This window comes from Paralichthys olivaceus, chromosome 18 (genome assembly GCF_024713975.1).
Source record: "Paralichthys olivaceus isolate ysfri-2021 chromosome 18, ASM2471397v2, whole genome shotgun sequence".
In the NCBI taxonomy this organism is placed as follows: Eukaryota; Metazoa; Chordata; class Actinopteri; order Pleuronectiformes; family Paralichthyidae; genus Paralichthys; species Paralichthys olivaceus.
In genome coordinates this window covers 14,012,895-14,027,995 of record NC_091110.1, presented here as the reverse complement: position 1 = coordinate 14,027,995, position 15,101 = coordinate 14,012,895, and the positions used below count along the sequence as shown (strand labels likewise).

The following is a 15,101-nucleotide window of genomic DNA, read 5'->3' as shown; positions in this document are numbered from 1 at the left end:
TTGTAATTTGATCTTTTCTATACTTTATCAGAAATGTAATGTTTGGAATGTTTTTAAGCATTTCATCTGTACGTCTATGTTCGGTTTATTTCCCACAGAGCACAATGAATGACCCCTGTGTATGATAATAAGATGCAAATAAATTTGCCTTGCCTCCCCTTACCCCATTTGTCTTGTGTTTTAAAAGTAAAAAGAATATGAATGTGCAGCAGATGATGTCACTTTATAATCAGATCAGATAAACTGTTTCACAAGTGAGTCAAGTTACAGGATAGAAGTCTGTAAATCCTGTTGCTGGGTCCGGTGTCATAGCAGCTCTGTGCACACATGAGGAGGAGTCAAACGTCAACATTATTCACCTCCCTCTCGTGGGTGTTGCCTTCCGGATTTGTAGCTGAAAAAGGTGTGGTGAGTTGAGCAAACTGTGAAATTCCTCCTTGGACATCAATCGTTCATAATCTCGCTTTAGGTAAGAAAGAAAAATGTATTATCTGACTTCTGATCACAGTTTTTACGCACGTACACGTTTGTTCTCTGTCCTCCTCCATGGTTTGGTGCGTTTTTACGCATTGTTGATCGAGGAACATAATCATATTCCAGTTTGCTGCGATCGACATTAAACACGCCATGGGCTTGATTTTACTCCGCCTATGTTGACTGTGAGGGAAGTTATTTTAAAAGGATTGTCCAGTGTGATGTGTAGATTTGACATAAGTGGGGGACAAAAGTGACAGTTAGAGGAGGAAATGGGAGAAACGTGTGTGGAGAGACAATCACAAGCAGGAATCTACGTGTGAGAGAATATATTAGATCAGTGTGTAGTGATAAAACACATTTTAATTCTGTATCATTTTTCTCCTCCCTACAGTTGAAGACTTTTCTCTAAATACTCTACAATGTCTGTGTGGGTGAGTAACAGCCTATATGAGTGGTTTAAATTGAATATGAAAATGTATAGGTGATCATGTGTATAAATGTGTGTTGACTCATGCTGTAGGATGACTTGGATCTGCTCTTGGACTCCCCCTCCTCACTGACTGTGACAGTAAGTTCTCTTCCTTTTTGGAGATGCATTATAATAATGATGGTTCTAATTATTACCACAGTTTGCTAATGGTTTCTGTTAAACGTGACAGCGTCTCATATATAAAATTATCAACAGTGAAATAATATATTGACCTCTACATGCAGGGATGTGTTATTGTACTGTGGTGATCATGTGTCATGTACCTGTGTTTATCAGTCCGGTTCAAGAGGAACTGTGAAGGACAAGCCAAACTTTAAAGTGGATGAAGATGTGTCTGCACTGAGGAAGGCCATAGAGGGCCTCGGTAAGCTATTGATTTATCACTATCAGCACACTTTATATTATAGATACTAAACTAAATCAGAGAAAAATTTGAAGTACTTTAATCATATTAAGTGTTATATTTCAATAAGTGTCTCATTTTCTGGAACAAGCTTGACGTTTTATGAAATGTTGTATTAACTATAACTTTCCAAGTGCAGGGTAAGTCGTAAGCCTGTTTCGTGTCGTCCTCTTCTTTACAGGTACGACAGAAAAAACAGTGATTGAGGTGTTGACCCAAAGAAGCAATGCTCAGCGTCAGCTTATTGCCAAAGCCTACGAGAAGGCCACAGGAAGGGTATTAGGCCACTGCATGTTTATTTAAAACCTCTCATATTCTCCTGGTCTCAGAATGAATATTCATTCTCCGAGTGAATGAGAGGTGGAGTAATATTTGTGTATCATCAACCTACCTCCATCAGAAATTAGTAGATGACCTGGAGGGCGACACCCACGGAGACTTTGAGGACTTGCTGGTTGCCTTGGTAACGCCTCCTGCTCTCTATGACTGTCACGAAGTAATTGGAGCCATCAAGGTGAGACTGTGTGTCACAAAGTTTGGATTCATGAGTATTCACTTTTCTAAAGAACCAGATGATGTTTATTATCTCTATCATCTCCCGTTTTGTGCATCACATAAAGGGGGCAGGCACCACAGAGAGCACGCTGACAGAAATCTTCTCCTCGAGGTCCAACAGACAGATTAAAGCCCTGTCTGAAGCATACCTGGCAGGTCTGTGTTTGTAACGTCACAGAACTTTCCAATTATTGCGAAAACAGAAAACAGATGATCGTCATCGGATTATTTTAATCTGTTTGTGTTGTGCTGTTTCATTCAAGAGACGGGAAAATCAATGATTGAAGATCTTAAGTCGGAGGTTTCTGGAGAGTATGGAAAAGCACTGCTGATATTGGCTGAGGTATTGTACATTCAAATTAAAACATTGACATGGTATCAGCAGGTTTTTCCAGAAACACCAAAACAACACATTTTATTAGGAATCCTATATTAAAAATGTAATTGTAATAAATTCATTTTCATATTTTTCTTCAAGCACAATTTTAACGTAAGGGTTAGTAGGTACTGTTTACTGTAAACTAATACTGCACATGTAGAGAACAGCTTACAGTGCAGTTTATATAGTATTTCTACTTTATCTAATTTATTTTAGATTCTATTTTTATTCTTATTTTATTTCTAATTACATTTCCCCTTTTGCTGCTACTTTCCAAAGTGTCAACAAAACTATCTTTTTCTGATGTGACACGAAGTGATCAGACTTCAGTTAAAGGCCTCAATAGTAAAGAGAAGTTTTTGTCTACAACGTTAGAAATCTCAACCTCAGATGTTGAATTGTGACAAAGATATTTTTTATAAAGTCTCACAACATTCAATTCATTTCTGTTTCCCTCTGTTCCTTGTCACAGGGGAAGAGAGACGAGAGCCCCCATGCGGATGCTGCCAAAGCTCGAGCAGATGCAAAGGTACATTTACTATATTTGAACCATTGATATGTGTTTTTAGTCGACCCGTGTTTCTTCATCCCACCTTTTGTTGCCGCTCAGGTGCTGTATGAAGCAGGGGAGAAGAAGTGGGGAACGGATGAGGAGAAGTTCATTGACATCCTGTGTCACCGGAGTATCCCCCAGCTCCGACAGAGTGGGTCACGTTCTTTCACTGTCCATGAAGACTCAGTAGTTTTGAAGACATTTAACCAAAAGCCAAAAATATCTGCCCTCATGCTGGTGCTAAAGGTCACACAGTCATTAGGGTTCAACCAGTGAGATTATAAACATCTGTACAAAGATGAATGAAAGTTCATCCAACAGCCATAGAGATATTTTGGACTGGACCACTGATCAGGACAACACAGCCATTCCCCATAAATTCAAATCTGTCACATTTTCAACAAGACAAAAAAAAAATCTGTATTTAAATCTCTGTTGTTTTGGCAGCTTTGGTCGAGTACAAGAATATTAGCAAGAAGACTCTGCAGGAGAGCATTGAGAGCGAGATGTCTGGAGACCTGGAGAGGCTGCTGGTGGCTGTCGGTGAGAAAAATGTGTCACAATTTCTCCAAACAATATTTAGCTGTGGTCCATTTTTGCTCCTTTTTAAAAAACGTTGTAAAAATGAACCACAGCACGTGTGACACACATCTCACCCGACCTATTTGTCTGTGTAGTGAAATGTGTGAAGAACGTTCCTGCATACCTCGCGGAGATACTTTTCAAGAGCATGAAGGTAAGCTGGGAAATGTCCAATCAAATCCACACATTGTTTGGTTCCTCTGTGCCGTTTTATGCACAACAGACAGTTGTATTGATCACTGCTGGTGTGGAAGGGAATGTTAAGCCACCGTTGTATTGCTGCTGCTGCTGCTTTGACTAAATGCACAACAGTGGTTGAAAAGCAGATTGAAAATAATGCAAAGTTGTGGAGGCACAGAAGCAGAAGTTCTTGCACAGTACAGGGAAGAAAAATAATAATATAGGTCATTGCTACTTTTCATATATGGTCATTGCTGAAAGAGCAGACATTTGATCAAACCTTTTCATTTATCCAGGGTGCAGGGACCACGGAGTCCATCATCACCAGGATAATTGTCAGTCGCTCTGAGATTGATTTGTTGGACATCAGAGCCGAGTACAAGAAGCTGTTTGGATATTCCCTCTACTCCCAGTTAGAGGTCAGATTGAAATATCTCCATATTAATATTGATAATATGGCTAAATATGAATCGTCTTATTTTAAATGTTGGGCAAGAGTTTTGTTTACGTGTTCTTAAACCAGACACAAATCCCAGTTTTGTTTTTTTCCCTCCGTTTCTGCAGTCTGAAGTTTCAGGCAGTTACGGAGACGCCCTCAAGCATCTCTGTGGCCAAGATGACTAACTCCTCCCGACTCCTGTGATGAGAAACACGTGGTGTAGAGTGCAGCATTACTCCATTAGGAAGGAAGAACTACATGTCACTGACCGTTTCATGCCGATGATATATTTTTCTAACACTGGCGATATCTTGAACTGATCTAGAAATGCTTTTTAAAAGAATTCCAGTAATGTGCAACCAGACATTGATGTAACTTCAGTACTATGCAGAAAGCATCAAGAGTTAGGAAGCTGATGTTCATGGACGTTAAGATCCTGATAAATATCTAAATGTAAAGTTGTCTGTATTCCATGTGACTAATATAACAGATATCTTCTTGTATATTGTCAACAGTTGCACACGAATAGAGATTGTCCTAATTTTCACATTTAACTAAATAAAAGCACTATATTCTACTGTGAGATGTGAGTGAGCAATGTGATACAAGACAAGACCACAGTATTCATATAAAAAATATACCTATTTTATTTCAGAGTTTTGTTCATGTTGCTGTAACCAACTCCTACACAGGTCATCAGGACCTTGTCTCCTCCTTTCCTTTCGTCTTCTAACGGCTTCTGGACTTCGATCTTGAACATGATCTGGAAGAAATCTCTAATGTGTTTGAGGAACTCGATCCTGGAGAGAGGGCAAAAGAGAGAGAGAGAGACAGCAGAGTCATTAAGAACCAGGAATACATGGTTCCAAGTTGCAGGAAATACAGTCACAATCTATAAAACGTCATCACTTCATCATTTTATCCAATTTGACATTTGTGTGAAAATGTGTTAAAAAAATATGAAACTATATCTTGAATGATGGCGACAACCCAGTTTTGCGTTGTCTGAGTGACGATGTTTGAGGAAGCGAACTTGTCGTTTTTCCCCTGAAGATATCACGTTCACGAGAATGGGACGGACAACCTGAAGACGTAAGACATGCTGCCTCCGGCCGCGGCTTTTGCTGACATAGAGGCATTAACATAGGAAATTAAATTCCAATTTCATTTTTATGCATTACTGCTTAAGGCGAATTCCAATATTAAAACTTCATTGTCCTAAAGGAGAGGAGTTTACCCTGTGGTGGATAAAATATTTATTAAAACTATCAATAAATGAAATACACTGAGATTCCAGAACATAGTGTGCTGGTTCTACTTCAGGTTTTCTCTCTAATGCACAGTACATTCAAATCTTAAAATTTGGATGTCACACACTATATTACAAGACAAGGACATTCTACATTAACAGAGACAAGCAAAAACAAAGATTTAAATACATTCAAACTGTATTCAAAACACCAGTGACACTGTTACCTGTGTGACGGGAAGAATGGTTTGTGATGGCACTGCCAATCTTCAGTTATCATAGTACTGTACTTGAGAGGGACACAGCACCGGTACCATGATAACTGAAAATGGACAGTTCATAGTTCGCTGCTCGTTTGTGACGATGATGACGTCTGAAATTCACTGTGTTCATTCAATCATTAATCCCATTAAAAGATTTATTTTTCTTTCTGTCATTTATCATAGAAACGTTTTTACATGTAAATATCTTTCACACATTCAGCAAGAACCTTTGTATCTTGTACTGTAATGATGCAAGTGTTGGAAGCATGGGAAACATTTGCAGAGGAAAAAATAATTAAAAAATACATTTATTTTTTATCTTTACGTTTAAATAACTTTAATGTACATCAGCAACTCCTATTCATTTCATTTTCACTTAATTAGACTTATTCAGTTGTGCTTAGTGACGTGTTTACCAGGAACTGCACTGACAACTACAACAATCAATAATCAAGGCTTATGTATTACAAACCCATGTGTATTTATCTCTACTGTTGTTCAGTACATTGTGTCCGACAGTGGGACAACTTTTCAATCACTGTCCAGGAGAGGACGAGTAGAAGAATAACTAAATGTGAGGTTGTGCATTTGTTTATTAACTTGTTTGTAAAGTTCACTGGGACAATGACTTACGTGTACGGGGAGAGGGGTCCAAGCAAAACCTTTGACACGTCCTGCTGGCCAAGGGTCATCAAGAGCAGCGCCAGGCTCTGATTGGACGAATCCACGCAGCCACCCTAAAACAGAGATAAAGGAGGGGCGACCCGTTTCAGCAACAAAAACAACAGAGAGATACGTCATGGAGGTGGAGATGTTTAGGAAGAACTCAGCAACCCCCTGATGTCCAACAGTGGATATCTATGTTTGCAAAGCACAGTCGGAATCTCTGGACACAAGATTAATGTCTTCAACTCAAACACAGATGAACTTAAGAGAAAACTTAGAACCAAATTAAAGTCAAATGTTTGCCCGGAGCTTGAAGCACATTTGAGGAACATTTGTTTACGGTTTGATTGTGGTTTTCCTGAGGGGGACTTTGTGGCTTTAGGTCCCAACTGTGGCCGATCTCCTCACACGACACTTCCTACCTCTCCCTTCATTTATCCTGGAAAGCAGTTTCTAAATTTTTTTCCAAATAATAATTTTCCGGTTCCCTCAGACCTGACTTGTCCTCTCGGCCCTTTGCCTAATTGTGCCCATTTCCTTCTCCATATGAGATATTTAGAGGACAGAGGATCCACTCTCTGGGTCCAAATGATCACATGCCATCGTGATTACTCAATATGCTATTTCCCAGCCAGTATGAAGAGGAATGTTCAAGACCGGACACACCCAAAGAGCATTCTGGAAACTGAAAAATGGCCGTCCACTGATACACATGATGTGTAACTGCAGCTACACAGGATCACTGTGCATCCATTGCCAGACAGCATGTGGCGCAGTCACTAATTATTATGTGATAGGTTGTCAGCACAAATATGATTTAATTACATAATCAAATCACTGGGACAGCGACAGAAAAATGGCGATGTGGCTTTAAAAGTTGATGAAGTGGAGATTTTGATAAATTCATCCGTTCTTCGTTGATTACTTCTTAACAATATTTCTAAGCTGAGAAAAAAAAAGTCTGACAAATCCAATTCAACTTTTTATCCCTAATGGACAACTACGCCATTTACTATGAGAGTAAAGTATGATGATAATTGTATGATAATTTGATCTAATCCATCTGAACGATTATTACTTAATATTACAAATGATTTCAGTGTATATTTCCTATTTTCTAGATGCATTGTAAGCATTTATTTTCTAACGAGACATTTTAAATCAAACAAGCTGTGTTCCTGCAGTAAAAACTCAACTGAGAGCAACAATCTTAAACTGACAGGTGAGGGTTTATCCAGCTTCAACGACTCCTCGACATTTTCTACTACAGCACGTTGTGGTCGGCTATGGAGATAATGTTGTGCCCGAGCACCCTACCTTGCCGAGTTGCTGATCCAGGCTACACAAATAGAAACTACATTATCTTTTTTATCTCAAAATAGGTGTCTGGCCCTGCCTTCCATAGAGATGTCGTGGTTAAGATGTCCCAAGAGGCCCAGAGCCAATCAGGCACGAGGCCTTGTGGAAAAAGTCCCTTGACTCCCTAAAGGAAATGGCAAAGTCATTTCGAAACCATCAAAGAATATGTGGGTGCAGACAAAGAAAAGTAAAATAAAGTAAAACAGAATAAGGCACAATTAAGCGAATAGCAGCTCTGCAAAAGAAAAAAGGAGAAATCTGATGTTTGCAGTGACCATTAGAGTCCTGGTCAACAGCTTCTTTCTCAAACACCGACTTCAGTCCAATCCTTCAAAACGTATTATTTTACTACTGAAGCAAAACAACAACAGATGTTCTGAAAACAACAACGGAATTTTTTCCTCTCGATTAAAATAAAAACAAGAATCATGACCATCATCAAAACCTGGGTAAACCATGATTTTAGATTTGACCTTTGCATCCAATATTCACGGTCTTAATATTACTTATCTACTTATTTACTGCAAAAACACCAGAGACATGCAGATGAGAAAACTCTCATATTTAAAGACAAGATCTTGCTGTAATAAACGATTCCAGAGAGCACAACTTACATCAGCTCCTGTCCGGTGTTGACGTTACTTCCAAAAACAAAATGTCCATCGCGTAGCTTTGGTTTACTACAAGCAGACTGTACTGATTAACCACAAAGCAAACAGACCCGCGCACAAACACCGAACGCCCATTCCCTTTAATGCAAATCCAGCTAATTTCTTTCCCTTTCTCAGTTTTTTTTTAACTACTAGTCCGAGCTGGATAGTCACACGTCCATTTTCACTCTGGTGTCATCCTCTCTTCTCTCAGACGTAGGAATCACTCTGTCCTCCTGCTACAGTACGAAAATCATCAGATAGTTAAAAGCTGTTACATTTTTCAAACTTAAAAAAAAGTTAAAAATTGGCAGATTATTAATGATCCACCAAGCTCCATGTCGGCTGAACAGAAACGTTTGCTCCTTGCTCTGTGGCTTGGGAGTTAAGAAGATGCATCCAACAATATTGCTCTTTCAGAGTTAATCAGCTCTACCCTGACCAGCTAACTGGACTCACATGGCTCCTATGAGAAAGGGCTGAGAGGCAGAGCCATGCAGAAGCAAACTGAAGTCACAGAGTCACTGGATCTAATTGTGTATATTCTGATGAAGTGAGCTCTTTTTTCCCCCGTGTGACATTATCTGTGCCTGTCTGCGTTTATTGTAATCCCCTTTATCTTGCAGCTGTCGTGAGTCACACCTGAGGACACACGACATGAACAGAGAGATCACGGTACAAATAAAATGTGATTTAGTGAGTTTTCTTGTGCTGTAGCCTCGGACACAACAAAAGTCCACTAACAAACTTTAATGAAGTCTATTTGATCAAACACAGCTGATCCATCACCTCATCCACAGAAACGCTGGTTAATCTGATTATTTTTAAGAGCCCAGTCACTGACTGCGACTTCAAAGTGGACTCCTCCAAACAGCAGATTACAAGTCAGTCCTGGACGATACGGACCACGTTTATATCAAGGTAAAAATATTCAAATATTCCTCTTTAGCTGAGAATAACTAACACTTGATAAACAGCAAAACATTTGATAACTTTTGTTAAATTGCTAGAAACACAAATAAAGGGAAGTGTACAATTTATAAAACAAGGGTTCTCTTTGTTCATTTAGTTGACTTTGCTTTTTAAGAAAGGCCCCTTCAGTCGTATATTTTGCCCCGTCTGTTTAAGAGAGCTGCCAGTCGTCCTGATTCTGACAGAGAATAATTCATGAATTTAAAAGATAGCGCTGTAGTGCTCCTTCTAATATGAGAGCTTTTCTTCTTTGATTTCGAAACAGTAGCTTTATGCTGTCATTAAGCTTTTTGAGAGTTTTGCATGGATAACACAATTATTTTTATTTTATGAAAGAAAAAAACCCCTGGGTAGACAGCCTCCAACCAAAGTAGCAGATTAAATGTGTGTTCGTTCTTAGAGAAATAAATAAAAACATCTGCCATCTTCAGCGTCTCTGGATAAAACAATATAGTTTCAACTTTAACATCTGGACGATACCACAGATTTTTTCCAACACTTACACACTTACACGGCGGCTTCATACAATGGAAACACCCTTAAGTTGCTTTCCATGTCGTAGGTCCACCCACAAACTGTTTCTCAGTTGAATTCCTGACCAGGGTTGACGCTCATTATCCAGAGGATGCTGGTAAACAAGGGTCTTATAAGGTATCGTTGCACGTTGGGTTCATTATGTCTGTGCATGTCAGGTATTCCCCAAGAATTCTGAATTGTGCAGTGATGGAAAAACAGGTTCTCCAGCTGCTGCGTGCAGCGTCTTCATATCATCTTACAGAAATAATGGGTATTTTCCAGTAAACGAAATTAAAATTGTTATAAATTATAACACTATCCATATCAAAATGTATTTAATAAGCCTTTGGTGTGGGAATATTTTGTAAACCAATATGAGGCTTACGACAGTATGAATGGTGGTTGCCTAATAGATCAGTTAGTTGATCAAACCGACCTCAGCTGCCTGAAGCTTTAGAGAAACAGAGAAGCAGCAAATGCACCAATGAGCAAAGACTCTTGTTCACTAAAGCCCCCCTGGTTTAGTTCTGTCTCCCACCTTTCTAAAAGACAAACACAAAGCACATTCCTTTTAACTAAAGACGCTCCCCACGCTGGAAATCAAAAGAAAGACGTTCCTTCAGTCGACAGATTCATCCGGTCTGATATCTGGCATTTTGGCGTCTGTGCTCATGAGGACGATAAACACAAAATGTCTTGAGACAAATCTGAAGACTTCATAATAAAGATAGTTTTTTCAAATGTTTTTCAAGTTAAGATAAGTGGAGAGGAAATCTCATTTTTGTATCCATTTCAAAACAGATGATTAAATTATTAAATGTTCAGTTAATTTCAGCAAACTTGTGTCGTATTTGTAATAAGTATTATACTGTAGTATATTATTAGATTTGTTTGTTGACTGGATCTGATCAAATATTTTCTTTGAACTTTAAAACACAACAACTGAGAAATGTGTATAATAAATGTAGGACTTCACTGTTCTTACCCGATGAATCTCCTCCAAAAGCAGCTTGGCACAGTTCCTCCCGAGGTCCTCTGGCAGTATAGTGTCTCCCTGCCCCTGTGGCGTGGACGACATCTCGGCACTGAGGAAGGAGCCGTTCAGCGTCTCAGCAACTAGCGTCAAGCCGAAACCTGGAGACCTGAACGTTAACAGACATAAATCACTGAGCGGCTTCTTTAATGAGACTAACAGACACATACAGAAAGGCTGGAAATCACTAGCTAATGTATATAATGTACATTGAGGTACTCACTTGCCGGAGTTGGCTCCTTTCATGTGGTCCGTGTAGATGTAGATGTCTGGGATGAACTGGTTGAGGACGGCTCTGGTGGAGTCCACTATCCTGTTCGCCATCTGAGGAGAAACTCGCACCGAATATCTGGGTTTCGAAAGTTAAGGCTCTTTCACAACTCATTTAACAGAGTGAGTTTGTTCAAATGTAATTGTGGTCTTCTGGGGTAACAACATAATCATCACACACACACCAATATTCACTAAGCTCAAGAAACAACTCCCTGGCATATTGTATAAAGCAATTATTACAGGAAATGAATCACAATTCTAGCTTGCTTGTACAACTTTATGACTGTGTACAGATGACAAGGATACGCCATTCCTCGGATCCTCTTGATCTTTCCTGGGTCTGTGAACTGCACTGGTTTGATGGTTCTGCGGACAGGACATGTGAACACCACCTCTCCTCCCCCACCTGGTGCCATCCCCCTCCTTACCACCTGAGAGAGCAGAGAGAGAGAGAAGGGGATTGAGGCAAGCGTCCTATTTTCTTTATTGTAACAGGAAAACAATATATTTGCTGGAAAAATGAATGAATACAAAAATGATAATAATATGCCACCCTTTTTAAAAGGCAACACGATGTCTTCACCTTAAGATCAAAACCCTCTCCATCAATGCCAAACTTCTTCATCAGAGGAAGAGCGGTGGACTTCAGCAGGTCGACCTGAAGCAGACAAACAGCGTTAAAATCCCAAAATCCATACCAACGTGTCCGCAAAGGATTAAACATCGCAACTACCTAATGAAAAACCAAAATAAAAGTCTGCACTGGACCATTTCTCATCACGGCAACAACAAGCAGAGATGCTGCTCAGTGTTTCCATGACAACACGTCTCTTCACTTCTTACTGCCTTGTGTCTGGTTTGTTGACATTATGCACTTAAAAAAAAAGCAAAGAGCAGGAAATGGCTGATGCAGTGTCTGAGTGCTTCACTATAACGAGACATAAAACATTTAAACAAACTCAGTGGCCACAGATTTAGAGATAAAACTTAGAGTCTCAGCAAAGAATAAGGTACATTTTTGTGAAACAAAACTATTGGATGATTTTACAGTCAATATATCAACCTCTGAATTGTTTTAAATTCACCCTGGTGGTGACCCAGACTGTTGTGTTCCATTCTACAGACATCAGCTCTTCTCTGCAACACTGCTGACTCTGGCATATAATTGCACATAATGATGTGTGCACAAGAGGGCAGTGTCCTTTTGGATTTAGGAGGCGTGCACTTATCCACAACATAGTTTACATATTCTCTGCAGAGGCATGCTTCAGCGCCACACCCAGTTTGATCACGAGAGTTGAGTCATAATAAAATCAGAGGGACAAATGCGGGAGACGATGAGTATTGGTTAGAGGATGATGAGCGTGTCCTCACAGACGGGTCGACTGGGTCGTTGGTCACTCCCCTCAGAGTGGCCTTCAGGGAGTTCTTCATGAACGGAGCCAGCATGAGCAGCGCTTCCAGGTAGTAACCGATGGAGCGCTGCGGGTGACAGTCGTGTTCTACCGTGCCTCCATACAACAAGCCAGGCTGGTAGAATAACACAGTGCCTAGAGGGGACAGAAAATGAAGACAGTGAGCTGTATGTAAGAACATTGTCTTTAATTATTAATTCCTTTTAGCAAGTTGGTGTGTTGATGACTTTTCTAACATGTGACGGATGTGAAATTGACAGAATACAAATATCTCAGGATGAAAAAGTTGGTGTCATACACACTGAAGATGCAGATGAAGATGACAACTTGAAAACACGAGTTAGAGCCTTTGGTGATAAGCACCGATACAGAGCTGTCGTTTAGTTTATACAACATTTCCTGCCCCCCTGCCCCGCCTGAATATTCTGAACATTATCCCCTTGTGAATTTATATCACAATCTCCACCTGCGTTGGAAAAGCAAACACCAGAAAATATCCACATTTTCCAGACTTTAGGAAAAAGGCTTGAAGCCTTGAACTAGAAAAGAATGAGAATGACACAGCATGAAACTACATGATTATAAGAGGGAGAAATAATGGAAAACACTGCACATCTTAAAAACAAGTATTTGTCTGTCGGTGACTCCCTCAACACACTTTCACAACCTGACAGTAAACCCAGTTATTAGATGGACCCCATAGTCTGCAGCTTCACCTCACATCCTCTTTACCTGTTTGGTTGATCTCTATTCTGGAGCCGTTGGTCACTTTGTCCAAGAGTCTGATGAAGCTGGCTTCAAAATCTGCAGAAGAAAAGGACAAACACAGTGAATCAAACAATGAGACACGTTTTCTTAGTTTCAGCAAAGTCTACGATAACTTATTAAATGTCAGCAATAACAATAACAATAGAACAATAGAAGTGTTTTCCATATTTCCCCAGAACATATGGAGTCCGTGAAGTAAAATTCTGGATTCTGGTCATTACACTGGAAAAACTTCTGACGATGTTCACTCACATTTGTCGAGTTAAAGTCACACGGATGAAATCAAAACGCAGCTCAACAACATTTCCCTTTCGTGCAACATCACCACACAAACTCACTGCATCACGCCGTCGCTGCACTCGTCCCCCATTAACCACGCCATCACCCTCGCCTCCCCCACGCCCGACGCCCTGTTGACCAGCCTCACTCCCAACTGCGTAACAGCTAGCACGTTAGCCTCGGTGCTAACTGCGACGCCACACGCGGAGCGGGGGCAGAGACTCACCGCGCAGCCCCGGGTCGTCCTCCTTCCAGCGGATGCTCTTGATCTTCACCCGCTTCCCGCTGAGCGTGGACAGCACCAGCCGCTGCCTGAAGAAGTTGCAGCCGTCGTAGTCGAGCCCGTGGCTGGCCATGATGTTGTTTGTGTTCGAGCGTCAGTGGGAATCCACGTGTGTTTGTCCAGGAAGACGCGTGTGGTGGGAGGGGACGGGTACGGCAGAGCGGGAGGGACAAACGCGATTGTTTTGTTTTAAGGATGCCGTGCTGCGGCTGGACGCTAGGTGGCACCAGAGCAACATTCAGGAAGACAATATCATGTGGGCGTGGTTGGATTATGACGTTAAACCTTAAAGGCACAAAACCGGATTAAAATGTAAACAAAAGGAATTATCAATATTTACCCAGATTATTAGATTTGAATTGTCAAGGGCTGTAAACAGATGCACAATATAGTGACTTCAACTGAACATTTAATAAGATAGATAGATAGATAGATAGATAGATAGATAGATAGAAAGATAGATAGATAGATAGATAGATAGATAATTTCAATAAGATACAATAAAACTATCAATCACATGCTGGGAACAGTCACTTGTTACAGAAGCAGATATTCAAAACCAGGTCGACAAGAGAACATGTGAAAGTATAAAATATATATATATATAAAAAATGTTTTAAAGGAAAAAAAGAAAAGAAACAGAGAATATGTATAATATAACATACACAGAATATTAGGGGTAGAGAAAAGCAGGCTAATTGAACAAAGTGCAGTGGCACAGGATGATTACACAGTATGTTGTGTTTGTGCTTCATGTATAAGGAGATAATGATATGTACACAAGTGCATAGATAGATAGATAGAATATGAGTATAACAAAGGTGTGTATATGGGTATAATAGTGTATTTTATATTCATATTATAGTGTTTACTCATGTGAAATTACTTGTCTATATACTTGTTACGTTATGTTATATAGACACAATATAGATGTATGATATGTACTGTATATACATCGATATTATATTGGCATGATTTCACAATAATAACTAACATAATAATTAGAGCCAGGTTTTCTTAATGTTTTTCATTACTAGTAAAGTCATATTGAGATTAATGATGTATGAAAACTCCTTGAAAACACGTATCTGAAGAGTCTGTTTAATGAGAGAGCAGGTTGTAGTTCACCTCAGGTTGCGTGTAAACCTGCAGCTCTGTGCACTGTATCGAGGCTTGGAAAGGATTAATCAGATCAACCTTGCCAACAAGCTCTCCCCGCCAGTAGAAAAGACCAATTACATAACCGCATTATACAAAAAACACATCTCCACTAAACCGTAAACTGTGACCAAGCCGGCAAGTTTGGATCAGTTCAGT

General features: G+C 39.9%; 2 protein-coding genes across 4 annotated transcripts; one reads left to right on the top strand and one right to left on the bottom strand.

The window, feature by feature from the left end:
* Positions 1 to 336: 336 nt before the first annotated feature.
* anxa3b (annexin A3b) lies at positions 337 to 4,641 on the top strand. Its single transcript, XM_020082413.2, has 14 exons — positions 337 to 469; positions 869 to 908; positions 998 to 1,045; positions 1,244 to 1,331; positions 1,552 to 1,646; positions 1,771 to 1,884; positions 1,991 to 2,081; positions 2,189 to 2,268; positions 2,777 to 2,833; positions 2,915 to 3,008; positions 3,305 to 3,400; positions 3,535 to 3,593; positions 3,916 to 4,038; positions 4,184 to 4,641. The coding sequence occupies exons 2-14, from the start codon at positions 897 to 899 to the stop codon at positions 4,241 to 4,243; spliced, it is 1,017 nt and encodes a 338-aa protein (XP_019937972.2). The 5' UTR covers positions 337 to 469; positions 869 to 896; the 3' UTR covers positions 4,244 to 4,641.
* A 40-nt stretch (positions 4,642 to 4,681) lies between these two features.
* On the bottom strand, positions 4,682 to 13,947 carry rcl1 (RNA terminal phosphate cyclase-like 1). 3 transcript variants are annotated; one of them, XM_020082409.2, is made up of 9 exons: positions 13,728 to 13,947; positions 13,187 to 13,258; positions 12,414 to 12,589; positions 11,623 to 11,697; positions 11,346 to 11,470; positions 10,990 to 11,115; positions 10,719 to 10,875; positions 6,204 to 6,307; positions 4,682 to 4,858 (listed from the first exon to the last, which is right to left on the bottom strand). In XM_020082409.2, exons 1-9 carry the CDS (start codon positions 13,855 to 13,857, stop codon positions 4,705 to 4,707), a joined length of 1,119 nt encoding a protein of 372 aa, XP_019937968.1. In that variant the 5' UTR covers positions 13,858 to 13,947; the 3' UTR covers positions 4,682 to 4,704. The 3 variants fall into 3 exon arrangements, 2 of the variants coding, with proteins under 2 accessions (XP_019937968.1, XP_019937970.1); XM_020082411.2 differs by lacking the exon at positions 13,728 to 13,947 and adding an exon at positions 13,561 to 13,671; XR_011239183.1 differs by lacking the exon at positions 4,682 to 4,858 and having other exon boundaries at positions 6,204 to 7,104; positions 7,162 to 10,875; positions 13,728 to 13,946.
* Positions 13,948 to 15,101: the final 1,154 nt, after the last annotated feature.